At 40.5% G+C, this 26634-nt stretch overlaps 1 protein-coding gene across 3 annotated transcripts in view; it reads left to right on the top strand.

Annotated features, from left to right (window-relative positions):
* Positions 1-9662, top strand: part of MICU2 (mitochondrial calcium uptake 2) — a 421733-nt gene extending 412071 nt beyond the window's left edge. For all 3 annotated transcript variants that reach the window (XM_089685800.1, XM_089685798.1, XM_089685797.1), the window contains 2 exons: positions 172-329; positions 4500-9662. In XM_089685800.1, coding sequence (XP_089541926.1) covers positions 172-329; positions 4500-4607 — 266 coding nt within the window. In that variant the 3' untranslated portion in view covers positions 4608-9662. The remainder of the gene's footprint in view (positions 1-171; positions 330-4499) is intronic.
* The last annotated feature ends 16972 nt before the right edge of the window (positions 9663-26634 follow it).

The following is a 26634-nucleotide window of genomic DNA, read 5'->3' as shown; positions in this document are numbered from 1 at the left end:
ATAGATATTTTATATATAGTTAAATTGGTCCAGCTTGGACCAATGTAACTATGTATTAAATATCCATACCTGGAATTCCATTTTAAGATTGACATTATTGCTTACGAACAGTAAGTGAAATATGTGTCCTTTCTCATTTTGTAATACAAAGCAATTATTTATTGTTACTAGCGGAATTCAAGAGAGCTGTTAAGGTGGCAACAGGCCAGGAACTATCAGAAAACGTGCTGGACACAGTTTTTAAGATCTTTGACCTGGATGGGGACAACTGCTTAAGCCATGGAGAGTTCCTGGGTGTTCTGAAGAACAGACTCCACAGAGGCTTAAAGGTAATAGAAGTATATAGATTTTGTGAATTTACTCATTTGGAGGGAATGAAAGTAATGTAAAATTTTGAAGTGCCTGAAACATATATTGAGTCCATATTTTTGCAAAATGTAAGGCTGCTCTCTGGGTAGATGTTAAAACACCATTTAATCCAGTTAGTCGTTCATTAAAAATGTATTAAATGTACTTTTGCATAAAACTGTAAATCCCTGAATTTGCCTTGATATTCATCTTTTGTAATCCCCTACACAGCAGTACTCAGACTAGTATAGGTAGGGGCCGCACTCTGAGACGGTCAGAGCTCTACTGCTTTGCACAGTTTTGTCAGTATAGCACACTGTTGATGCTTATAGCAGGGGTCTCCAAACTATGGCCTTCCAGGTGTTGAGGAACTGCAAGTCCCATGAGGCCTTGCAAGACTCTGACAGCCACAGGCAAGACTCCCAGAGGCATGATGGGACTTGTAGTACTTTAACAGCTGGAAGGCCATAGTTTGGAGACCCCTGGCTTATAGGAAGGTTAAGCTTGGTGTGCCTGCTGCTGCTAACTAATTGCTCATGCTTGATATGGTTTTCATTGTCCAGCCTGAAAACTGGTACACACGTGCCAAATATCGGCAGGTTCAGCAGAAACCGGCCGACATTTGGCCAATGTGTACAGCAGCCTGTCCAACAGAAGCTGGCCTAATGGGCATGCTGGAAAACCAGCAGCCAACTGGCATCCAATCAGCGCTCGCAGCCAATGGCTGTGAATGCAGACTGGTGTGTTCTGGCAGGGGAGTAGTCCACCTGTCAGAGCAGAATAGCTCAGCCAGAAGATGTACTAACATTGCATAGTTAGTACAGCGATATCCTCAGTTTTGCTCAACCCCTTGGGACTACCTGTGTGTACCAGGCTTCAGGCTTGGTCAGGTCCTCAACCAGGCTGCATTGCCTTTTTGCAGTGCATGGAACTGGCTACGTTGTCTGCCAGGGATGTCCAGATCAGAAGAATGACCTAGCAGAACTAGCTTTGGCAGGTTAATCCAATCACATGTATCTTCTTTGACTGTCTGAGCAGGAGCATGTCCAGAGTTCAGCTTTAAACATTTTACATGTGACTGCAGCATTTTTTTATTGTTAAAGTGCAGGCATCTGGAGGTGTCTGAGGCATCTGCAGCAGTTTTTAGTGTGCTCCCCACTCTGTCCAGCTGCTGTGCCTTTTTGCTTGGCTAAAGCTCAAGCAATGCTCGTAGTGTTGCTTATGTGCCCACTCTTATCCCCATTCATTCATATAGGCACACTACCAGCAAATGCTGAAGCTTTGTCCAATCAGAACGACCCATCAGTTGGGCAGCAGATGCACTGATAGCTGCTGCATTTTACACCTGACAGTGGCATTTTTTTTTTGTTCTTAAAGGCTAAGTTCACCTATTTCTTTTTTTTTTTTTTTCCATAAAATCCAGCTCTCCTATGCACCAATATACCATTAATGTACCTCAGTTGCGAAAATTTACAAGCTATCTTTGATCTGGAGAATAAGACCTTACCTTAGCCTTTGGGAAATTTCTTAGAAAGCCTTTTCAATTCCTGGAATGTAGACAGAGGATAGAGGAGCCAATAAGACCTGGAAGCAGATTACCAGCTGATCTTGTTAGCACACACATCCTGCACTGACTTCATTAAACATACCCTTCAAGCATCGACTATTTTTTCCCCAGCATCTCTCCCCATGTGGCTACCCTGGCTACCCCAGGGTCTCCACAGACGGGCTCAGGCCAAATGCTAAGCTCCCTGGGCCCCCAAAGCAGCCCACAGGACACCCCTGATGTAATACAAGGACCTGCTTGATTGGATACAAAGTGATTGGATAGATGTGTGTTCTCCTATTATAAAGTTATGGTAAATCTAAAGGAGATCGTACAGGGATTATACAATCAGATTCAACAATGTATGGCCACCTTTAAACACCTAAAATTAACTAGCTGCGCTTTCATTGTCATTAATTGTTAACAACACACCAAACACAGAAACAAACACACATTTTGACACATGAAAAAACGGATGACAAATGCCGCAAAATGCACAGTAAAAAACATGCAACATGCACCAAGCCAAAATATCCCATGGGCTACTTTGCCACATGTAGCACAGCCCATTGAAATCATGTGTGACGCTGGAAAAACAAGCCAAAAAACATATGCTCCCTCTACCCTCGGTGTGAATGGGGCCTGAAAGTGAAATTGGTGCGTTTACACAGAACAATGAGGCTCCATTCACATCTGTGTATTTCCGAATGCATGGCAAACTGCATAGAAAATGTGTGCTTTGCCATGCATTTCAGCAACTCTCTGCAAATGTGCATCATGTTTGTGTTGTCATTACATGTTAAATTCACCCCAAGTGTGGCAAATGCACCAATAACTGCCATAACGCATCGTGCTCCACTCCAAATAAACAGTTCTGGAGCTTTTCTGGGACGATTGTTGTGTGTATGGCAGCCACTTCAAGTGAATGGTCTGCCCTATACGTGAAGAGTGAAAACACTCCAAAGCACCAAAAACAAACGCATGCAGAAATGTCTTCACTATGTGGAGCTGTGAACGGGACCTGACAACTGAGTATATCCATCCACTCCCTCCTATGTACTTGTATAAAGATGGCCATACATTATGCAATCTGATTGTACAATCTCTGTACAATTTCCTTTAGATTTACTAGAACTATGGAATAGGAGGACACACCTGAACAATCTATTCCATTTGTATCAAATTTGTACTATATTGCTGGTGGGAGAAAGGTAGCATTGTAATGAGGGAGGTGTGGTCCAGAGTGGTGAACACACCCTCTTCTATAATGCAACAAGGATGTGAAGGCTTCTGGGAGATGGCTTACAGAAAATGAATGCTGCGATATCATTGACAGGAAATGGTGCAGTCTGAAAATCAGTTCAAAATCTCACATAAACTGACAAAAAATGAAATGTCCTCTGGATGAGGTAAGTGAGAGAAAAGCACGTTGGGATGGCTGGGCCAGAAGTGGCACTGGAAAACGTTTCTATTTATTATGAAAAGTGAAATTTATCAGCAGCTCAAAGGCTCCTGTTCCTGCCATCCTCATTAGATACCTCATTGACACCCATTGTTATCATCAGGCTGAAGTGGTGTTTTAGGGTTCATGCACACATAATATTCTAAATAACACAAACTGAATGGTACAAAGCGTGCCTAGAAATCAACAACTCGAAATATTCCTGAAAACTGCCAAGACACGGGGTTCATCTACACATACACCTCAGCTGCAGCTCCTCTTTGAGGTCTTGGGATATCCTCAATTGACAAAGAAAACAAAATAGAGGGTGCAATCTAAGTGTAGTAAGATTTTAATAAACACCATAAAAGTCAATTGGCTACTCACATGAAGCAAGGGACTGGAGCACATTGTAAAGCCATAATTGATTGATCTTCACTCCTTGGAAGCCGGAAAGGACAGAGCTGTCCACTATTAAAGGAAACCACTGTAGTCGGCAGACATTGCCAGTCACATGCTGGTGGGAAGATCAGTGGATATGGCTATGCATTTCAGAGACTTGAGAAAGAAGCCAGGAGGCTTTGAAACACATAATCACACCCCCGCCATCCCCCCACCATGCTGCATCCATGTGTATTACAATCAAGTGTGTCGCAACCCAACTAAGTTGAATGACTACAAGGAGAATCCCTTTTACCAGGGCATGTATACAACCCTGTCTACTGCCTTTGCAGCTTACATGCCAAGTTAGGCAGAAGAGGTGGGCAGGATGTCTTAAAGTAGAACTTCCAATTTTGGGTGGGGAACCACTTTAAGGGAGAGCGGTTCAGAAAGGAGGCTCAGTTTTTTACTGTCTCCCAACTGCAAGTGTACCAATTAGCCTTAGCGAGTTGTAAAATACACTTTTGATGATAAAGGAGATAACAAATGGTAATGAAATTTCCACGCACATTATGTTTTTGTAAATTGTGCCTGTTGTGAAATTTGTACCTAAATACATGTGTGTAACTGAGGAAAATATCTACTTCCAGACATTTCTATATAACTGGTAGAACTGTCTCATTGTTACATCCTTCACGCTGCTATTTGTGTCCTGTAAATCATTAAAGACTATTTAGGTATTGGATGTCACTCCGTTCACACTCTCTTTCTCGTTTTCTACAGCATGTCCCCCAACAACAAGGCTTTCAGGGTTACTTGAAATGTGTCAAGCGAGAGACCATTAAAGGCGCTAATGAAGCCTTGAAGCAAGCTGGAAAAAGCCCTTTTTAAAGCATTTGTGTTGTCTGTGTCCTCTTGACTTGATTGCTCTTTTTTAGTTTGATTTGTTTACTTGTATACAGCAATGTGCCATGTATTTAAACTGTGCCTTCTTCATTCATTGTTCCAGTGGGGTAACCTTGTCTGTGTACTCAGCGACTTGTAGAACTAGCACAAGTCATACTGTCCCTTGTATGCTTCTTATGTACCTGTGCTCCACTCACTGCAGAGCTGATAAAACTTCTTCACTGATGCACATAAAGAACCTCCATGGAGTAATCCTGGTTCTGTGCACAACCTGGCTCCAAATGTATATGTACACTAACACAAAGTACAAATGTGCCCTAGAGGCATTGAGCTCCTTTAGACCTGCAGAGAGTGGGACACTGAAATAGTAAGAGCTCCTATGTCCATATATTTATCTGTATTAAGCTAAACTAATAGACTAAATGTGACTACAGTAATAAACTTGACCAAAGATTAGTATAGTATTTAGCACTTTCTATTCCACACCAGATAGGCTACCTTTCAATATATACAAAAGTCTGCATTAAAATCATTGTAAGAAGCTATGATATGCTATTGCATAGCTCAACCATACAATATGAATCAAATTAGCAAACCTTAGCACTTTTTCAGTGTCTCTGTGGCATTTCAGACTCCCTACATGTAAAAAAAAAAGCAAGTTTTGTCCCCTGCTACCATCTCTGATTCAGGTTCAAAGTACCAATAGTCTCTTTCTGAAGACGCTGTTTTCCAGGCAGCGCAGTCTTCTACCATTGCCTCAAGTTTATTGGGGTTCTGCCTGGGACTTGCAAGGCACTCCAACTCATCTAGTTCATATTTGGGTGTCTGGTGTTCCCTTTTTGAGGACCTTTCAGTGAATGTTGACCACCCCTTAGCTGGATTGCTTTTGGACATCTGTATCTGAATTCCTGTATCCCACAATAGCCAATAAAGAAAATAAGCTATATTATTGGTACAGTAAAACCTTTTTCTTTGAGTCTAATGGGTTACACTGCCGTGTTTTTGGTACTGCTTGTTCACGTGCTGGCGAGAGGAGGGGTTATAAAGATGCTGGCTTACACTTTTTCTGTTTGTCAGTGCCCAAACTTCTTGTAGGCAGCAGTATAGCCCAGCTGTTTCTGAATTACTGTGTCCCTCAGTAGAGTCCAAGAAAACAATTTTACTTAAGTACAAAAATCAGATTTTCTCATTAGTTGACATGGGTTACTGTACCTTCAAATCCCTTTTAAACCTCTATATGTACAGTATTTTCTTTCTGTAACAATGCATTTTTACTGGACAAAGCATACATATTTTTTATTATAAAAGTTGTTGACAGTGTTCTAGGCAGTGAGACTAGCCAGCCAGCAGCATGACAACATATTGTTGTTCCTAAGTCTAAATGTGTCTTGGATGCGTATAAGGACAGCATGTCCCAACCTCACTAGAAATTATTTATAAAAAGTAGTCCCATACATTTTGTCAGGTCAAGAGCTTAGATTGAAATGCACCTTGGGGAACCAAAGTTTATTCAGGACAAGATTTTTTTTATTATATACATACACACAATAGACTCTGCCGACTTGTCCTATACTAAATGATACTCTTGATAATAGATACTCTACTAATGGAGTTCTTTCCCCTTTTAAGAGACTGAAGTCATTCTCCATTGCTGGGAAGTGTTTCAATACATTTTGATTCATCCATTTATTTATATGTATGGCATAAGCTGAAATATTACGCTGCTTATATCTGGTAAACCGCAAGTATTTGTAGTACATAAACTCATTTTGTTTATTACATATTAGAATACCTGGACCAATTTATAAAGAAAGAAACTAAAAGAATCCAAATGGGATTAAAAATTGGAACTCCACTAGTTGTCCATTCTGATATTCACATTTTATGCTCATATTTCCAAAACAGTCCTAAAGCAAACCTGTAAACGAACTCCTCCTGAAAGATTGCACTGGGTATAGTGTTCCTTTGTGCACTGTACACCTACAGTATGCAGTACTGGCTGAAAATCAGTTTTTGCATAGACTAAGGCACAACCTCACATTCCCATTGCTCAGGTCTAGTGATAGATTGCGCAGACACAGAACCCTGGCATGTGGAAGGGAGACATATTTTGGAAGACAGGCAGCACTTTGCCTAATGTTACCATCCTATGGTGCATAGTGTCCTGGAATAGGTTTAATTTAGTAGGTTTACCTGAAAGCTATTTTGCATATTAACTTCAGAAGTAGCTTTACGTTTTAAACTAGAACACTTGCACACAGATTATTAGGGAATTGTGATAGGCAGCACAGAGTGTGTTCACACCTCTGCTCTTGATAACTTATATCTGATGTTGTACTACCAGTTGTCCAATAATAGAGAGCTGAATTCCACAGGATGTAATGTATAATATGTGTGGCAACATCCCCTAGTAAGTGCAAATTGACAGCTAACATTTCCTCTGGTGTTGCACCCCTAGGAAGCTCCTGGACAAGCCGTAAATTCTCATTGCAATACAGGAACTGTGATGTAGCTGGCTGTGCCGTGTTAAACTGCTTCATGCACTCGGTGCAACTTTAGACATCCTATCACACTAATCATTGCTTTAAATTGGCTTTTGAAAACCACACTTTTTTTTTTTTTTTAAATAGAAAATGTGAATGTACTCTTAGGATGTGCATTTATTAATGCATACAATTCAGAAACTTAATTCCATTTGTAAGGTTATAGATGTTTTTCCTTTTCTAGCAGCATTCCACCACGGAGCATTCATATTCAGGGTTGTAAGCCCCAAACATTGGATTTTTACATTTGGGGCACATGTCTCTTAACACAAGATATTACGAGCATACAGAACAGGACAGCCCTGAATTTCTGACAGGATCAACAGTTTTGTTTTTGCGCTAATAGAACAGATATAACATAATGCTTTCAGTAGTATATCTAACAGACTAGCAGGGAGAAAATAAGAGAAGTTAAAGTATGTATTTAAATAATCAATCAAGATTACAACCTTCCCAGCACACAGAACTCTTACTTGATAATACCTTACTCAAAAGGCCAGTTTATTCACAAACACATCACTGGAAACAGCCATTATGTGAGAGGGAGCAGCAAATGTGGATGAATGAGAATATTTTCAAGAATAAATATGGCAGCGATAAGAGGCAGTTTACTGATGATTCCGTGACTACAGGAGCCCTTGATGATTTTCCAAACTTTACTGTTTTACTGGTGGATAGTTAAGTAATTCTAAAATAAAATACTGTATGCAGGTTGTTTTATGGTATTCTATGAGTATGATGGAGATGCTGAGAATACTAGTGTGTAAGCAATTGTGGTGAAAGGGTACGTACACACCAATATCTCTGTCCATGGTTTTACTCTGACACAACTGTATTAGAAAGCAAAGCTGTAGGCAAAAACTAATGGCTATGAAATCCTGAGCCCCTAATCAGAACTGTCCATTTAATAAATTCCAGAATAAATATGTACCGTTCTATCTATGCTAAAATCTATGGCTGACATTTTACCAAAATTGTATTAGGACAAAATATACATATACCCCATCTGCTCCATAACATATGCCATTAGTTAACCGTCCATTCCCACTGATGCACGGAGGTAAGACACAGTAAAATGCACATTTATGCATTCTATTATATGCATTGCAATGCCATTCATGTAGAATTGTACCCCAGTGCATTCGTACAAAAGCTACAAACTCACCTGCAGTACAGGGTACACACACATATGGTGTGCATTGTCCTGTGCTGTTTTGATGAAAATTCTGCAGCTTTGTTTTTAAATGGGCTGGAAGCACACCTGGATGCATGGAAAATTAATGGGCTACCTAAAGTGATATTAAAGACAGGTTTTTTTTTTGTTTTTTTTTATATATATATATATATATATATATATATATATATATATATATATATATAAACTTTCCTAACTCTGTACAGTAGTTTTGCACCAAGCAGCCCTGAGCCTCCTTTTCTCGGATCCTCCTTCGGCACACCTGGCCCCTCCCTCCTGCCTTGTACCCCCATAGCAAGCAGCGTGCTATGGGAGCACCTGAGCAGGCTTGCCCTGAGCTGTGTGTCCATTCACACAGGTAGCGCAGCTCAGCCCTGCCCCCCAACCTCTCCTCACTAGCTGTGATATTTTCATTAGCGGGAGCCAATGGCTGCCGCTGCTGTCTCAGACAGTGCAGAGGATCTCTGAATCAAGATGGGGCTCGGGCAAGTATTGGGGGGGGGGGGTGCTGCACACAGAAGGTTTTGCATGAAGGTAGAAAACCATGAGCCTTTACAACTACTTTAAGACAGCATGCCTTGATCCATGAAAATGCGCTGAGTAACGGAACTCGAAAGAATATATTTACAGAGCAGTGAATGGAACATTCACCGAACATTTACTGCAGGTGAATCTTTCTGGCGCATGAGTTTTAAATTACTGTTACTGATGTACAGTTATCTGCAGTGAACATTCTGCACATTCACTGCTTTTTAAATATGCCTAATAGCATAAAAGGACCTAAATATTCTGAGCTTTAATAGAAAAAAATATAGAATTGGATATGCATGTTATGCTTTTCAGAATTTTTCTAATTTGTTTGTTTTGTTACACTATACCTTCTAATGTTGGATTAGCTAATATCCTGTAGTCCATGCACATGTGTTTGATAGTCACTGCAGAGCAATATGATTGTGCCAAATACTGAAGAACAATTACCGTCTGTTAACTTCATGTTTTATATGATTGTGGACCTAGGGAAAAAAAATGGGGAAGGCCATTTTATTTATTTTTTTGTGGACATGTTTGGGTTTACAGGTTGAATAGTTTACCAAAGTTGTTTTTCTCATACTCAAACTTTATCTAAAAAAAAAAAATACATTTATATATAAGCTGTTTAGAAATGGATTTCTATGGTGATGTTTTGGTGTTTTATTTTATACAACTTAAAGGTATTGGATGTAACTGGAGAATATAATCAGATTAATGTATCTACTTGAAACTTTTTTCATAAATTAAAATAAAGATAAAATATCAAATCTGTATTATGAGTGCAATTGGAGTCCCAGTTGGATGTATTCTGATGGTGGGCATAATTCCACAGTCCGCTCTGGTGTGTGTCCAGATAAAATTTGCTTATTTGTTGCATTTAATAAAAATGGCCAAAGCATAATGGAGGGTTTGGAATTCCCCTTTATCAGGGCTCGAAAGCACTGGGACTGAAAAATGTTATATATACAGAGAGGAATTACAGTAGAAGGATAACTGCATCTGTGCCAGCTCTGAATTTGGCAGCTTGGAAGTCCTGCACTATTGCATTCCAGGCCTGATGCTCCTTGTGATGGTCATAGGTCATTATGTCTTCTTACAACCCCAATTCCAAAATAATTGGGACGCTGTGTAAAATCCACATAAAACCAGAATGCAATGAGGGGCGTGTCCGGAGTGGAAGCTGAATGACTGCATAACCACACAGCTCTGCTGTACTCAGTGCCAGCACACAGCAGCGGCGGACCTGACACTTCAAAACAGCTAGGGGAGAGGCAACAGCCCAATGACCCTCAGGGGGAGATGACAAAAAAGAGGAAAGCTGAGAGGAAACTCCTGAAACTAACAGAGTTTCCCCCTCGGCTGGATCACAGCAATCCCCAACATGACAGCAGCAGCTCAGGTTCCTCCTCCTCTCACTCAGCACACAGGCAAGTCTGCAGCTTCTCCTGTGATACCTGTTAAACAGAAAAACAGCTCTATCTTACTGCAGCCTGTCTCCCCTGCTTGCTCTACTTCCTCTATTGAGAGCCCAGAAAAATCTAAACCTAGAATGACAGATATTAACCCACAGAATGCTGTAACAGATTCTCACACTAATGCTTCACTAATATTTCTCAGATCCAATGGCTAACTTTCCTACTACTAGTCAGCCTATTTCTGATACAATAATGGAGATGCTTCTTTCATTAAGATCATCAATACAGTCAGATATCAGTAACTCTATGCAACAAATCAAATCAGAGATTAATGATCTTGGCAACAGAGTTGACCACGTTGAAACAAAAATGGGAGAATACGCCACTTCCTTTAACACCCAAGTAGACGCCCACAATGAAAGGGATGAAGAAATTGAATAGCTCAAAAATAAAGTCACAGATCTGGAGGATAGATCACAGCGTGACAACATTAAAATAAGAGGCATTCCAGAATCGATACAACCTGACCAATTGAGAGCATATACCCAAGAGCTCTTTCGTGCCCTCCTACCTGATGCTACAAACACAGATCTGACCATTGATAGACTACATCGCCTTCCAAAACCCTCCTATGTGCCAGATAAAATACCTTGAGATGTCTTGGTGACAATTTTTTTTATGTCAAAGAAAAAATCATGGAAATTGCGCGCAAACCCCAAAATTTGCCTGCACAATTCTCTTCACAGCTTTTCACTGATTTATCTAAGTGCACCATGCAACTCAGGAAAAAATCTCCTCCCCATAACAAAAGCTCTATGAAACTACAAAATTATTTATCATTGGGGTCACCCCACTAAATTGATCGACACCAGAAATGACTCAATCATCACAATCAACAGCCTAACGGAAGGTCTGCAATGTCTTAGAGAGTGGGACATTCTCCTAGAAAGCGACCCACAACATTCTACCATCACCAGAGCATCTCCAGAGTGGAATCTGGTCACTCACAAACGCCAAACTAAACGTATATTTGCAATCTTATCTCATGGTCCCTGCTTAGATGTAATTTAACATTTAAGCAAGGCACTGAGGGTACTACCCTTACTGAACACACTACCTGTAAGTATGCCTGCCAATGGCAAAGTCACATATTTTTGTTTTTGCCCCAAAAGTACTATGCAATTTTTATTGTGTTCGGATCTTGGCTAAGATCCTATTTTTTACTGATTTGTTATCTGTTCAGTTACCTGTATTTGTTTATTTTTTTCCTGTTTGTTTCTACTATCATGTAATTCCTGATAGTCTAAATGGTTTGACATGTGCATAAAAATGTATTGCTGCTTTAGGGGCCCCTTGGTTAAGCCCTGATTAATATCGGTAAATATATCTATTCAATGGGTATAAAAATGATCTCTATTAATGTCAATGGCTTGAATCATCCGGCCAAATGTACAAACATGTGGAAACAGGCATTTAAAGTTAAATGTGAAATACTCTGTGTTCATGAGACTCATTTCGTAGATTCGGCACTGTCACGTACCTGATGGGAGACTGAAATGACAAGGTCGGCCTCACTTGTGTCACTAGTCCTGACCCAGCTGGAGTAGGAACAGAGGGAGTCTAGGACCCAGGGGAACAAGAGTGCCAGTAGTTGTTGTTTGCAGCTCTTGCTGATGAAAACCTTGAAAGGCTGATGATCCTCTGATTTTGGCACAGTAGTAGTAGGCAGAGCAGGTTTTGCAGATTGCCAGGCGTGCACCAGAGCAAGGCAGGTAGTGAGGACAAGAGACAGGAGCAATGTCACGGAATAGCCAGGGTCATCAACAGTTGGGCAGCATGGTACAGAATCAGAAGGAAAAGCCAAGGTCAGGAGCAGAGCCGAAGTCAGGAACCAGTATCAGGAGAGTAATCAGAGTCAGGTGAGGAACAAGCCGGGTCAGCAACAAAGGAATCATAGAGGAACAAGCAGGACACGGGGCGAGCTGAAGACCAGTCAGCACTGAACATGAGCAGAGACACTCCTTAAATAGGCCGTCTGGTGCCAATCTTCGCCGTGCGTGATCCCGCATTTCCGGTCACTATTCGTCTTGCCGGAAATCCCTTATAGGCCCCTCCTAAATGCTCAAAAAAAATTTTCCACATGTCTATACTGCCAATGCCTCTAGAAAAAAAAAAGAGGCGTACTCACTGCTATTAGAGATGCACTAAACTTTGTTCTTCATAAAAATATCTCAGACCCCGAAGACCGGTACCTGATTCTTATATGTACTATAGATAATACAGATTACATTATTTTAAATTAATGTGCACCTAATACTCATCAAAAAAGATACTTTACCAAGCTCTTCAAACTAATCTCCAAAAATTGTTCTGGTTCCCTTATACTATGCGGTGACTTCAACCTCATAGTTGACAGAAACCTAGACTCAACAAAATCTCAGAAAAAGACTACCCCCAACCCTATACCCCTTTCTAATAAATGAAGATGTCTATGATGTTTGGAGGTGTCAACATGCAGGTGAAAGAGATTACACTTTTTTTTCAGATATACACCAATCTTATTCGAGAATTTACCTTATATTAGTAGATAAATGACTACTGCAAAATGTTACCACATCAACCATAGGCAATATAATGTGGTCAGACTACACGCTGGTTTCAATCACTATTTCAGATAACCACTTATTGAAACCACAACCTCTGGCACTAGTGTGATACCAGGGCTTAATCTGCATACCAGCAAGTGAAGGAGCTTACTAAGAAATTCAGCAAGGGCTAAGGTAATGCCTTGTTTTCAAAATCAAAGAAAGCTTTTATTTTTTTGCAACAGAGGTACATTAATGGAATATTGGTACATAGGGGAGCTAGAATTTAGGGGGGAAAAAAGTGAACTTCACCTTTAAATTGGTTCAGCTTGGGCCTATGTAAGCATGCATATGTTATAAATATTCACCTATAGCAATACAAGATTATCAAAGGTCTATGCCAATAAATATTTAAATAAATAAGTGCAATTAATCAATATACAGGTGCATGGCAATAAATTAGAATATTATTAAAAAATTAATTTATTTTAGTATTTAAATTCAAAAAGTGAAACTCATATATTATATAGATTAGTTGCACACAGAGTGATATATTTCAAGCATTTCTTTATTTTAAGTTTGATGGCTATGGCTTACAGCTAGTGAAAACCCAGAAAATTAGAATACACTGTTCAACAAATTTTAATTTTTTGCCAGTTTTGGAAACAAAAGGATCCATTTCTTAATGAATTTCACATTCTGAGTTCAAATATAACAATGAAATTTGTCAATTGGCTCTAGTTTTTCTGTAAACGGAAAGTTTTCTACTATAGGCGTAATGACTACATAATGCACAATAATTATATAGATAGTCTTTCCACAAATATAAAGCAAGTGATATTGACTACATAACAAAGCCTAAATGGCATAATATATTGCATAGGATTACCAAGAAAAATTATAGCCATAAGCTAAGTTGAATCATTTTAATACTTAGGATTCTCACTAGTTTTGTCTTCAGTTTGTGTCGGTTTTGCTTCTCTTGGCTTTTCTCTTGTATTCGAGGAAAGGGCTATCTCTTACAACTGCACGTGACTACACGCTTCAGGTTCTTCCTCACTTGACTCAACCACGAAGGATTCTGGTGCTTTAGGAATTGGTAGCCCCTCTCCATGAGGAACTGGACGTATTGCCGATGGAATATTTGGATAGTGCACAGATAACTTTTTCTTCTTATTTAGCCCTTTTACAATTGGAGGCACCATACAAAAGTAACAATTACTAACATGATCTGTTGGCTCTCTCCAAATCATTGGCACAGCGAAAGGCATAGATGCCTTTTTTCCATTCAACCATTGCTCCAGTGCCGTCCCACAAGAATTGCAGCATATATGTGGTGCCCAGCTCTTGTCCTGGTCTCCTATCTTGCAGCCAAAATACAAGTTGTAGGCTTTCTTAATCATTCCTGTTATCCTCCTTTTTTGTGAGATAAAAGTTATTTCACCGCAGATATAGCAGAAATGATCTGCTTTATTCACACAAGTTCGAGGCATTACTGAGTAGCCTATATAAGCATAAAACGAAATGTAAAGACGCTGTCAAACTACAATCAGCTACAGATACTGCAGCTTTTATGCAGTGAAGTGATGCAATTAAAGGCTAATATTGCATCATCTCAGTATACATGCAATTTTCTATTGGTCACCAGTATCAATTGCGCAATATGCAGCTGAAGTTGCATCATAATTTTGAATGGCTTACGTCATTAGATGGGTGAATATATCATGGAAACTAGAGCCAATCAACATGTTTTAGGGTCATTTTCGTTTTCAGCACCCCAAAATTATGTAAGATTAGCTAATTTTATGCCCAAAACTTTTTACCTGTTGAACAGTGATATTAGAGAAAACCAATAAAAAAAAAGGATTTTTAATACATAAATGTTGGCTTACTGAAAAGTATGTCCATGTACAATATAGTATGCAACTAATGCTTGGTCAGCTGGTCAGCAGAGGGCAGCATAAAGAGTCCTAGAATTTCCTGGTAGAGGGCTGCACTGACTTTGGACTTGATAAAACACAGTGGACCAACACCATCAGATGACATAGCTCCCCTAATCATCACTGACTGTGGAAACTTCACACTGGACCTCATGCAACTTGGATTCTGTGCCTCTCCACTCTTCCTCCAGACTCTGGGACCTTGATTTCCAAATTAAATGCAAAATTTACTTTTATCCGAAAAGAGGACTTTGGACCACTGAGCAAAAGTCCAGTCCTTTTTTCTCCTTAGCCTAGGTAAGACACGTCTGACGTTGTCTCTGGTTCAGGAGTGGCTTGACACAAGGAATTCGACAGTTGTGGTGGCTCTTGAAGCACTGACACCAGCTGTAATCCAATTCTTGTGAATCTTCCCCAAATTCTTGAATGGCTTCACAATCCTCTCAAGGCTGCAGTTATCCCTGTTGCTTGTGCACCTGTGAACAACCAGCTTATTTAGCTGTGACTTACCCTGCTTGTGGAGGGTGTCAATGACTGTCTTCTGGACAACTGTCAAGTCAGCAGTTTTCCCCATGATTGTGTAGCCTACTGTACCAGACTGAGAGATCATTTAAAGGCTCAGGAATCCTTTACAGGTGTTTTGCGTTAATTAGACTGTGACACCATAAGTCTACAATATTCTACTTTTCTGAGATATTGAATTTTGGGTTTTCACTAACTGTAAGCCATAATCATCAAAATTAAAAGAAAGAAATGCTTGAAATATATCACTTTGTGTGTAATGAATCTATATAATATATGAGTTTCACTTTTTGAATTGAATTACTAAAATAAATTAACTTTGTGATGATATTCTAATCTATTGAGATGCACCTGTACAGTGCAATTCATAAAGATCCAGTTCCTCAATTACAGCATAATAAGTTCTTCTATGTATAAATAACTGTAAAAGAAAACAATCCACCAAATTCATAAAAATAAAGTTTTGTGTATATATGTATGTGTGTGTATGTATATATATATGTGTGTGTGTGTGTGTGTGTATATATATATATATATATATACAGAGTTGTGTTCCAAATAATAGCAGTGTGTTGAAGAAAGTGAATAAAGTTCAAAATCCTTCTAACAGCTTTTATCTCCATACACACAAATGCATTGGGAACATTACACATTCTATTCCAAATCAAAACATGAAGAAAAATATATTAAATTTGTGTTATTCCTCTATAAAAATTGAACAAAAGTGAATATTAGACTGTTTAAAAAAATAGCAGTGTTTGTATTCTTCTTTACAAACTCAAACATTCACTATATAAACTGAAAAATGTTTGAAGATTTTGCTTTCCTTTGAATCAATTAATATTTAGTTGTATAAGCACTGTTTCTGAGAACTGCTGTACACCTGTGTTGCATGGAGTCAACCTACTTCTGCCACCTGTGAACAGGTATTCCAGCCCAGGATGATTGGACTACATTCCACAGTTCTTCTTCTCTATTTCTTGGTTTTGCCTCAGAAACTGCATTTTTGGTGTCACCCCACAAGTTTTCTATTGGTTTAAGTTCCGGAGATTGGGTTGGCCACTCCATAACGTCAATCTTGTTGGTCTGGAACCAAGATGTTGCATGTTTACTGGTGTGTTTGGGGTCGTTGTCTTGTTGGAACACCCATTTCAAGGGCATTTCCTCTTCAGCATAAGGCAACATGACCTCTTCAAGTATTCTGATGTATTCAAACTGATCCACGATCCCTGGTATGCGATAAATAGGCCCAACACCGTAGTATGAGAAACATCCCCATATCATGATGCTTGCACAACCATGCTTCACTGTCTTCACAGTGTACTGTGGCTTGAATTCAGTGTTTGGGGGTCGTCTGACAAACTGTCTCCGACCACTAGACCCAAAAAGAACAATCTTACTTTCATCAGTCCACAAAATGTTGCGCCATTTCTCTTTAGGCCAGTCAATGTGCTCTTTGGCAAATTGTAACCTCTTCAGCACGTGTTTTTTTTTCAACAGTGGGACTTTGCGGGGGCTTCTTGCAGATAGCTTGGCTTCACATAGGCGTCTTCTAATTGTAATAGTACTCACAGGTAACTTTAGACCTTCTTTGATCTTCCTGGAGCTGATTGTTGGCTGAGTCCTTGCCATTTTGGCTATTCTATCCATTCAAATGGTAGTTTTTTGCTTTCTTCCACGTCTTTCAGGTTTTGGTTGCCATTTTAAAGCATTTGCGATCATTTTAGCTGAGCAGCCTATCATTTTCTGCACTTTTTTATATGATTCCCCTCTCCAATCAACTTTTTAATCAAGGTACGCTGTTCTTCTGAACAATGTCTGGAACGACCCATTTTCCTCAGAATTTCAGAGAGAAATGCACTGTAACCAGCATGTACAACATTTGCTGCCTTCCTTCCTTAAATAAGGGCAATAATTGCCACCTGTTTTTCAAAGCATGAATGACCTCACTAATAGAACTCCACACTGCTATTATTTTGAACGTGCCCCTTTCAATTAGTGATTCAATTACACAGAATCAGCAGCATGCATGTCATGACTGTTGGGTCTGTTGGATTTCTATTACTCTACTACACCTGCTAGTAAATTATTTGCCATGTAGAAATATAATTTCTACCAAAAACAGTGATTGATCAGGTTAGTGATGTCTGACTGCTGTTATTTTGAACACGACTGTGTATATGTGTATATACAGTGGGGATCGAAAGTTTGGGCACCCCAGCTAAAAATTTGTATTAATGTGCATAAAGAAGCCAAGGAAAGATGGAAAAATCTCCAAAAGGCATCAAATTACAGATTAGACATTCTTATAATATGTCAACAAAAGTTAGATTTTATTTCCATCATTTACACTTTCAAAATAACAGAAAACAAAAAAATGGCGTCTGAAAAAGTTTGGGCACCCTGCAGAGTTAATATCTTGTACTGCCCCCTTTGGCAAGTATCACAGCTTGTAAACGCTTTTTGTAGCCAGCCAAGAGTCTTTCAATTCTTGTTTGAGGTATCTTTGCCCATTCTTCCTTACAAAAGTCTTCCAGTTCTTTGAGATTTCTGGGCTGTCTGTCACGCACTGCTCTTTTAAGGTCTATCCATAGATTTTCAATTATGTTGAGGTCAGGAGATTGTGAAGGCCATGGCAAAACCTTCAGTTTACACCTCTTGATGTAATCCCCTCGTGGATTTCGAGGTGTGTTTAGGATCATTATCCATTTGTAGAAGCCATCCTCTCTTTAACTTCAGCTTTTTCACAGATGGCATCAAGTTACCATCCAAAATTTGCTGAAATTTTATTGAATCCATTTTTCCTTCTACTCGTGAGATGTCCCCTGTGCCACTGGCTGCAACACAACCCCAAAGCATGATTGATCCAACCCCATGCTTAACAGTTGGACAGAGGTTCTTTTCATTAAATTCTGTGCTCCTTGTTCTCCAAACGTACCTTTGCTCATTCCGGCCAAAAAGTTCAATTTTAACCTCATCGGTCCACAGAACTTGTTTCCAAAATGCATCAGGCTTGTCTATATGTTCATTTGCAAAGTTCAAACGATGATTTTTGTGGTGAGGACGTAGAAGAGGTTTTCTTCTGATGACTCTTCCATGAAGACCATATTTGTACAAGTATCTCTTTATAGTGGAATAGTGTACCACAACTCCAGTGTCTGCCAGATCTTTCTGGAGGGATCGTGCAGTCAAACGTGGGTTTTGGATTGTTTTTCTCACAATCCTGCAAGCTGTTCTGTCTGATATTTTTCTTGGTCTTCCAGATCTTGCTTTAACTTCCACTGTTCCTGATAACTGCCATTTCTTAATTACATTCCGAACAGAGGATATTGACATCTGAAAACGCTTTGCTATCTTCTTATAGCCTTCTCCAGCTTTGTGAGCGTCAACTATTTTCAGTTTCAGTTTTCTAGACAACTGCTTAGAAGAACCCATGGTGCTGATTGTTGGGGCAAGGTCAGATGAGTCTGAGCATTTAAAACCTTTGAGATTGACATCACCTGGTCTTCCCAGACGATGATTGAGAACAATCCATGACACTGGCAGGTCTCAGCTTTGCAAAGGGGGCAGTGCATGCTATAAATTCTGCAGGGTGCCCAAACTTTTGCAGACGCCATTTTTTTGTTTTCTGTTATTTTGAAAGTGTAAATGATGGAAATAAAATCTAACTTTTGTTGACATATTATAAAAATGTCTAATCTGTAATTTGATGCCTTTTGGAGATTTTTCCATCTTTCCTTGGCTTCTTTATGCACATTAATACAAATTTTTAGCTGGGGTGCCCAAACTTTCGATCCCCACTGTATATATATATATATATATATATGTGTGTATGTATATATATATGTGTGTATGTATATATATGTGTATGTATATATATATATATAGAGATATTTATTTTATTAAGCACTATGCTGTAATGACGGCTACTTGCCGAAACCTGTTGTTGTTTTATGTCACTCCTGTAACACTAAAAGCTTTCATGAGGATTTTGGAGTTACTCGCTCTTCCTGCTTTTTGTATCCTGTATCCTGAGTTTGGCGGACACTTTGGAGCCTGAGCACCCACCCTGGATCCCTCTGCTGAATCAGTTGTGCTTCCTGTTTAAGGGTTGCTTCTCTACTATCACTGCATGAGTAGGACCTTTACAATGTCTGGACTAATTATATAGCAATATTGCAATCTGTGTATCACAGATAACCAACACGGTCAGTGATTGTAGCTTCATCTACAGCATTCCCTGTTTCTAAAAGCCACATAAGCCTAACCGACTGGTATGTGGCTGCCTCCATAGCACAATGCTATGTCCACTGGCCAGGATGTACTGGAGGCTGAACAAAGGATAAACAAGAGTACACGTGGTTCCACTAGTGCAGTTGTCCTCAGAGGATGAGTAGGACTGGTGTCTTGCATGAACGTAGCCAGTAGCAAGTACCAAGCTGACATGGTCAGCAAACAGGCAAAGGATTGGTCCAAGCAACAGGGAGAAACATCAGGGCTTCGATCAGGTTAGATCTGAACACAAGTGTACTGCAGAGGCCTCTTCCCATCCAAAGCTCTTTGAAGCCTCTGGACTTCAGACCCTTATCCGAGAAACTCAGAGAAAACCAAAAAGCTTTTTCTTCTCTCTGAAACAATACTCTGGAGCCCCTCACTCTGCATGCATGAGACCCCTGTGTTGTCTTCAGTCCCACTACTACTATACAGTGGCAGGGCCTTGAACTGTCACAGCAGGCAAAAGATCGGTCTAGCCAGGAAGCAAAAAAACATTGTGAATTAACAGGCTGAGGTCAGTTCAGGTGGAAGGCAGAAACGTGGTGGATAAACAGGCCAGGGACAGTTCAGACAGCAAGCAGAGAGATGGTCAGTATGCATGCAAATGGTCGGTCCAGGCATCAAGCAGAAACATGGCTGAGAAAACAGGCAAATGGTCGGTATACAGGACATTAGATACAGGGAAATGGCAGGTAGGGAGACTGATGAGAAATATCTTCACTGTACCAATATCATAGTGAGGCATGGTAGAGACAGAAGCAGTTCACTATGCAGAGGCCAGGTTGTGAAGGACATTGGGCTAATAGTAACGAGTATCACACCTCATTCTATCACTGGTGCATACACAGCATTTTTGGGGGAGATTTTAGCCTGTTTCAGTAGGAGGAGTAAATAAATAAGGGCTGTTACAATCTCCTCTTGATACTTTAGGTAGGAGCCAGGTCTTTCTGTGGAATTATTCTAGATGATGTAAGAATTGTACACGGCCAGTTGGAACAGGCACTGCATATGTACACTTTTTTTGTGCTAATGAATGCATCTGGTGGCTAGGTAAGGCTGTATAATCTATACCTCTCATGAACTGATTGTAGTCATGTATGCAATTGGATATTTGAACTGTGCCTTCCTTGGATTTCCACTGAGGAAATACACATCCTGCTTATCCTTCCATTTATATTCTGATTTAATCCCAATGTAAGACAGGTTACAGTTTGCTCAAAGACTTCTGAGGAAGAGGCTGAGTCCTCAAAACGCGTCAGACAGTTGGTCATCCAGGGTTCCATTGTTGTGGACTCAGATGCTATATGGATTGAGCACCTTTGTTCATTGTGATATGCCTATGTTTTATATGTCCATTGTGAGTATGATACCTACTTATTTATTATTTCAATAAATATTTTTAAACGATAATGCACTAGGCCGGTGAGCCCTCTTTTTGTTTTTCCATTTGCATTTAGTGACTTTGGACTACCATGATCCATTGAGGGCAGCAAGCAGTGCATATTCCAGAACATTGATATTGTCATTCTAGCCTCCGCTGAGTCCATCCCCAGTGCAGGAGTAAAGTATTTGCTGTGTTTGAAGCCCCAGCCCTGGCTGGTGTATAACAGTCTGGTGTCACTGCAATCAGGGACACTGGCTCTGTTGACACTAGTGTGGGGTTGAATTAAATAAAATTGCTCAATTTTCCCATGAATGAATTCACTGTTGATGAGAGAATCCTACCCTGGGAGCTTTTGTATTCTGACAGTGGGAGGTTTCCCAGTCATCAGAATATAATGATCACTGCCGGCAGCTATAGCGATGCTATAGTGATCAACAACAGGCTGTTTGTACTGAAGCTGATTGAGTGATTAACTTAAGTACAACCAGCCTGCTCATACATGGATCACAATTTGGCCAGTTCCTGCTGGACTGGCAGTATTTCAATCTGTCTATGGCCAGCTTTAGGCCTTCCTGATTAATGAATAGCTGTGATCAGCACCTGACCACTTGTGAGTACCCCATCACCACCACTGTTGCTCTGTAGTCTGTCCTGCCTGTCACTGACCCTCCCTCTGTATGCCTGCAGTCCATTCCTCTCCAGGACCTGCTATCTCCTGTGTGACCTCTGATCCCAGCTGTCTCTTTCTCTACCTGTATTGGCAGAGACAGCAGGCTGTGGAGAGGACAATATTGCAAGCACCCAGTGGGGAGGATTAGATTCCTTCAGGATGGAGAGCGGGGGATTGTTAAAGTGTGACTAAACCCACAACAGTAAAATCAGTCTGTATATGTGCAGTAAAGCATGCTTGTTATACTCACTGTGGAACCTAAGGGGTTAATCCTCTGTATTGTGTAAAAATGCTGTTTGCTCCTGACTTCTCTGATCCTCCCCTTCTTCCAGTGTCTACTAAATATCTCCTCATAGAACAGAGGCTCTAGGGCAAGCTGCACATGCTCAGTTTGGTGTGTATTGCTAGAGAGGTGTTTTGGGTTTTTTTGGGGGGGAGAGTGCATGTGATCAGCTCAGGGCCAATCAGCACTGTCCAGACAGAGGCCAGGGGTTCTGCATTCTCCTAGAGAAGAAAGAAAACTCCTACACGTTTTAACCAGCACTCTGCTGGACACTGATAGAAGTCAGAAGACTGCTCTAACTGCTGATGAGAAAAGGTATTTAGCAGTTTATATTTACTAAAATAATTGCATTTCCATGTTGTGTGTACTGTGGGAGACCAAATATAGTGACTGCAGGGTCCAAGATTTAGTAACACTTTAATGTGACAGGTTAATAAATTCTACAATGAAAAAGCTATAAATGCCTCTGGAGACAACAAAGATTCAGCACTAGTAGGGTGGAGCATGCAGTGAATGTGGTTACCAACCATGTTGATATCACTACAGCCTTCAGGACTGGGAGGTTGCATTGAGAAGAGATAATCCAGAAAGGGGTTCCTGAAGCAAACACACTGGTGTTCGGATTATATTATAATTTTATCATAAAACACTGCACATGACTTCACCTGTAATAGTCCATGCATAACACTAGAGGGTGCTGTTTACTAGTTGGAAGTTTTATGTAGGATACTGTAGCATTTAAAGAAAGTTGCTTGAATTTTAATGGACATCAAAGCAGTGCGTATATAAACATACATCAGGCTTCTATTTAAACAAAACCTTTGAGAAAAGGAAGATGTCCTTCTGGAAAAAATGTTACCTGGCTGTCATTTTGATCCCCTGGCTTCGATGCTTAGACACTGAGCAAGATCAGGTATGCATACCAAGTGTTCTGACCAAACTTCACTTGTTGACCTTAAAGTGATTGTAAAAGGTACCAATTAAAAAACAAATATAACAAACATGTTATATATACCTCCTCTGTGCAATGCTTTTGCACAGAACTGAACCAATCCTCCTCTTCTCAGGTCCTCTGCTGGCAATCCCAAGTGCCCCCACAATAAACTGCCTGCTCTGGGTGCACTTGTGCGCTTGCTCCCAAGCCGACCCTGTATGTTCATAAGACACACAGAGTTCAGCTTGGCCCCATTCCCTCCTCACTGGCTATGACTGACAGCAGTGGGGACCAATGGCCCAGTACTGAAGTGGTTAAAGTATATGTAAGCCCTCACCCTCAACAGCCAATTCAGTTTAAAATAGAAATGAAAGGCAAAACATTTCTGTATAAAAATATAAATACCTCTTTTCTCCTTTATTAATAAGTGATCCCATTCCCTCTGTTCTCAGCTGCATAGAGAGATGAGGGTGGAGAAACCGCAGTACACTGAGCTTCCCAGTGAATGGTTGAGCAGGGTGGGCCTGTGTCACGATCAGGGGTCAGACTCGAAGATCGGTTGCCATAGCAGTAGTGGGACTACCACCAATCAGTAGGATAGTTACACAGGCAGATCACCCTGGCAGATGACGTGGTTTCACCTGAGGTGCCCAGTCTAAGTACTAGCCAGCGTTCACCAGAGCTCCTGATGGTGGAGATGGATTTTGCTGCGTGTTAGTACCAGGTCATGATCCTCAGGATCTCCCCACTAAGTGGTGAGCAAACTGGGGTCTAGTAGCAGAGTAAGCAGGTAAGGATTAAGCAGATGTGTAGTCAGTAAACAAGCCAAAGGTCAGTAATGAGTAGTCGCAGGTTGGGATCATGCAGAAGAGTAGTCGAGGAACAAGCCAAGGGTCGATAACGAGTGGTAGCAAAATATAGATGGCAGCAGGGAAGACGAGCACAATTATCTGGCAAACAGGAAGAGCAGAGGCATGGCTTAAATCAGGAAGTTCACAGGAAGAGCAAAGAGTTCAAGGTTCAAGACAACCAAGGTCAAGGTAGGATCATTCAAGTAATTGTCCAGGGAGCTGTCCAGCATTCCAGGTGGTTCAGCAAGGAGAGGCATTCCGAGACAGCAGAGGTCCCAGGTTCAGATCTAGGCTCTGACAGCATGTCAGCAGAAGTCTGGTCATTGGAGGAGTCCAGGAAGAGTTCCTAGCACAGCTAGAGAACTGACCACACTGTGCTCTCTTGCCTAACGTGGTCAGTTTTTATTAGGAAAGCAGAGGTACTAGGGGTTTTACACAAAGGAAGCAATACAGAGAGAACAGGATACTTTTTCATAAAAGTACATGGTACAGCAGATACATACCAGGAATAGGAAATGTTGGATTTACATATTGTGTAAACATAAACTTCACCTACCATTACTGCCATCTTGGACACAGAAGCTGGCTGTGGCTTCCTGAGGAACCACAGCCAGCTCCCACTGCGTATGTGCAAGCTCAAGCAGCGCTTTGTGAATGGTCCTGAAGCCTGCTGGGACATGAGTCATGTCCCAGAAAATTGCAGGAGGGGAGGGTGCAGGATAAGGGACATCATCCTTGCCTAGGCAAAGATTGTGGAAGTGGGAATGGGTACTGATAAAAATTGATACTCGCTCCCTACTTCCCTCCAAGAAAAACATGTAACTCAATTACAGGCTAGGGGAGGAGACAAACCATTGGGACTTCAATTTCAAATGAAGTTCAGATAAATGTTTACCTGGCACCTGTATGTTGTCATGTTGTATAATATTAGTAGAGATGACAGTATTCCTGCCACATAAATCTACTACTCCATTTCTGCACAACCCAATGTCACCACTACTGTATTTTTTTTTTTTTGTAAGAACAGTAAAAGAGTGCAGTGCAACCAAATGCTCCAAACCCTTCCCTTTAACAAAGTTACAGTGGTGTGCCGAAATGCATCACTGGCATGGCTGGATGATGTCACCAGCTGGAGCGTGCCTGGATGTGAGGTTTATTAATACATGTAACCAATGCTATTGTAATCCTAGTTATATTAAAGTGATCTATCTGTGTGCATTGGGTTTACAGTGCGCAGCTTTTCAGAGTTGTTTACCTTTGGCTTTTAATGAAAGTGGAGAGTTTTTAATGCAATCTACGTAATGAGAGCTATTTTTATGTTCTTGAGCTAACATTGCTGGAGAGGTATGTGGAGGAGGTGGAGATCTGGTGCATAAAGGAGAAGTGTTGTAGAGTGGCAGAGAGGAGACGGAGATATCTGGCAGAACAGTGGTCTAACTTAAAGGGCAAGGCGTATATAGACCTCAATGTGTGTCTAATCTGTAGGTAAGCAGTTGATGTGGAACGTGGAGGAGCACGTTATTGGTGGTGAATTGTAGTTCACAGCACTGTCACAGGAGAGTTAAATATTGGTGACACATTGCCAGCACAAACGTGGAAGAAAATAAAACTGGTACATTTTCTGCATATATTGTTATATAAGAATTTGACACATTATTGACATGCTGTATTTTTATATTTTGATGTCTTTTGAATCTGTATGTAATATGTATTTTATATATGAAATAGATCCATTTATTTATTTATCGATTGATGTCATTAATTTATAAGGATTGAGAATCACCAGATGGAGTTGTAAGATATAAGGTTTGGAGCATTTGGCTGCGCTGTACTCTTTGATGTGAGAACACATATTGGTGTTATTGCTGCAACACGGTATTATTTTGCACAGTTCACACTACTACTGGTGAACACGGAGGATACAGTTTGTTATTTTAGCACTACTGTGAGCAGGGGCAGACTGACAACTCATGGAGCCCCCGGGCAATAGGGGATCATGGGGCCCCTGTGTCCTTGCCCAAACTCAAAAAAGCCTATGAAAAAGGTACCAGGGGCATCTCATGGGGGCCCCCTACTGACCCCGGGCCCTCGGGCAGTGCCCGAGTTTCCAAATGGTCAGTCCGCCCCTGACTGTGAGTAATCATGAAACAAAAAGTAGCTAACCAACTTAGAATAGGTGCGCACTATGAACTGAACTGTGTTTAGACAACGTTTGAGTTTGTCAATGACTGACGTGGTATGACAGAAGCACTAGAAAAGCCAGTTTTGCTAGGAATGGGTGCTGGGGTTTCCTTAGCAGATGGAGTAATATGAGTCAATGAAGCTGCTGCCTTCACCATTCTTCATTTGGGGGAAGCTGCCTTTACAATGATCTCTCAGAACTCACAGAAAACATGAAGAAAGCCAGAGCATGTTGCTCTATCGAGAGACACTATGTGGCGGCAGCTTTCACAAGTAACAACCTCTGTTTATTATGGTGCTCTGGCCATAAAGTTCATTTCCTTGATAGAAAAAGATATTGTTTTATGGAGTTTTTGCTGGACAGGCTAGGTTTTATTTTTATATCACTTTGATGTGGATAAGCTGCTTATGGAATCTCATACTGAATACAAAGTTGTTTAAAGCTGGATTTCACAGCAACTCCACAGGTATGTAATGTGTATACTTGCATTGGTCCAAGCTGGAACAATTCAACTGTGTAATACAAAACCATACCTGGAACTCAGCTTTAAAACCAAAACTGCCGTGTAGACTTGGTGTAAAACACAAGGGTGTTAAATGTAGGATTTTGCAGGATAAAAGCCATCAGTAAGATTTATTAAAGGATCAGATGCAAGGCAGACTACCTGAACTTTGCCCTCTAATGTGTTTCACTCATAATGAG

Source organism: Staurois parvus, unplaced genomic scaffold, assembly GCF_062004578.1.
Source record: "Staurois parvus isolate SC_StPar_1 unplaced genomic scaffold, SC_StPar_1.0 ptg000387l, whole genome shotgun sequence".
Classification (NCBI taxonomy): domain Eukaryota; kingdom Metazoa; phylum Chordata; class Amphibia; order Anura; family Ranidae; genus Staurois; species Staurois parvus.
Note: the sequence above shows the minus strand (reverse complement) of the source record. Positions and strands in the feature narration are given on the sequence as shown.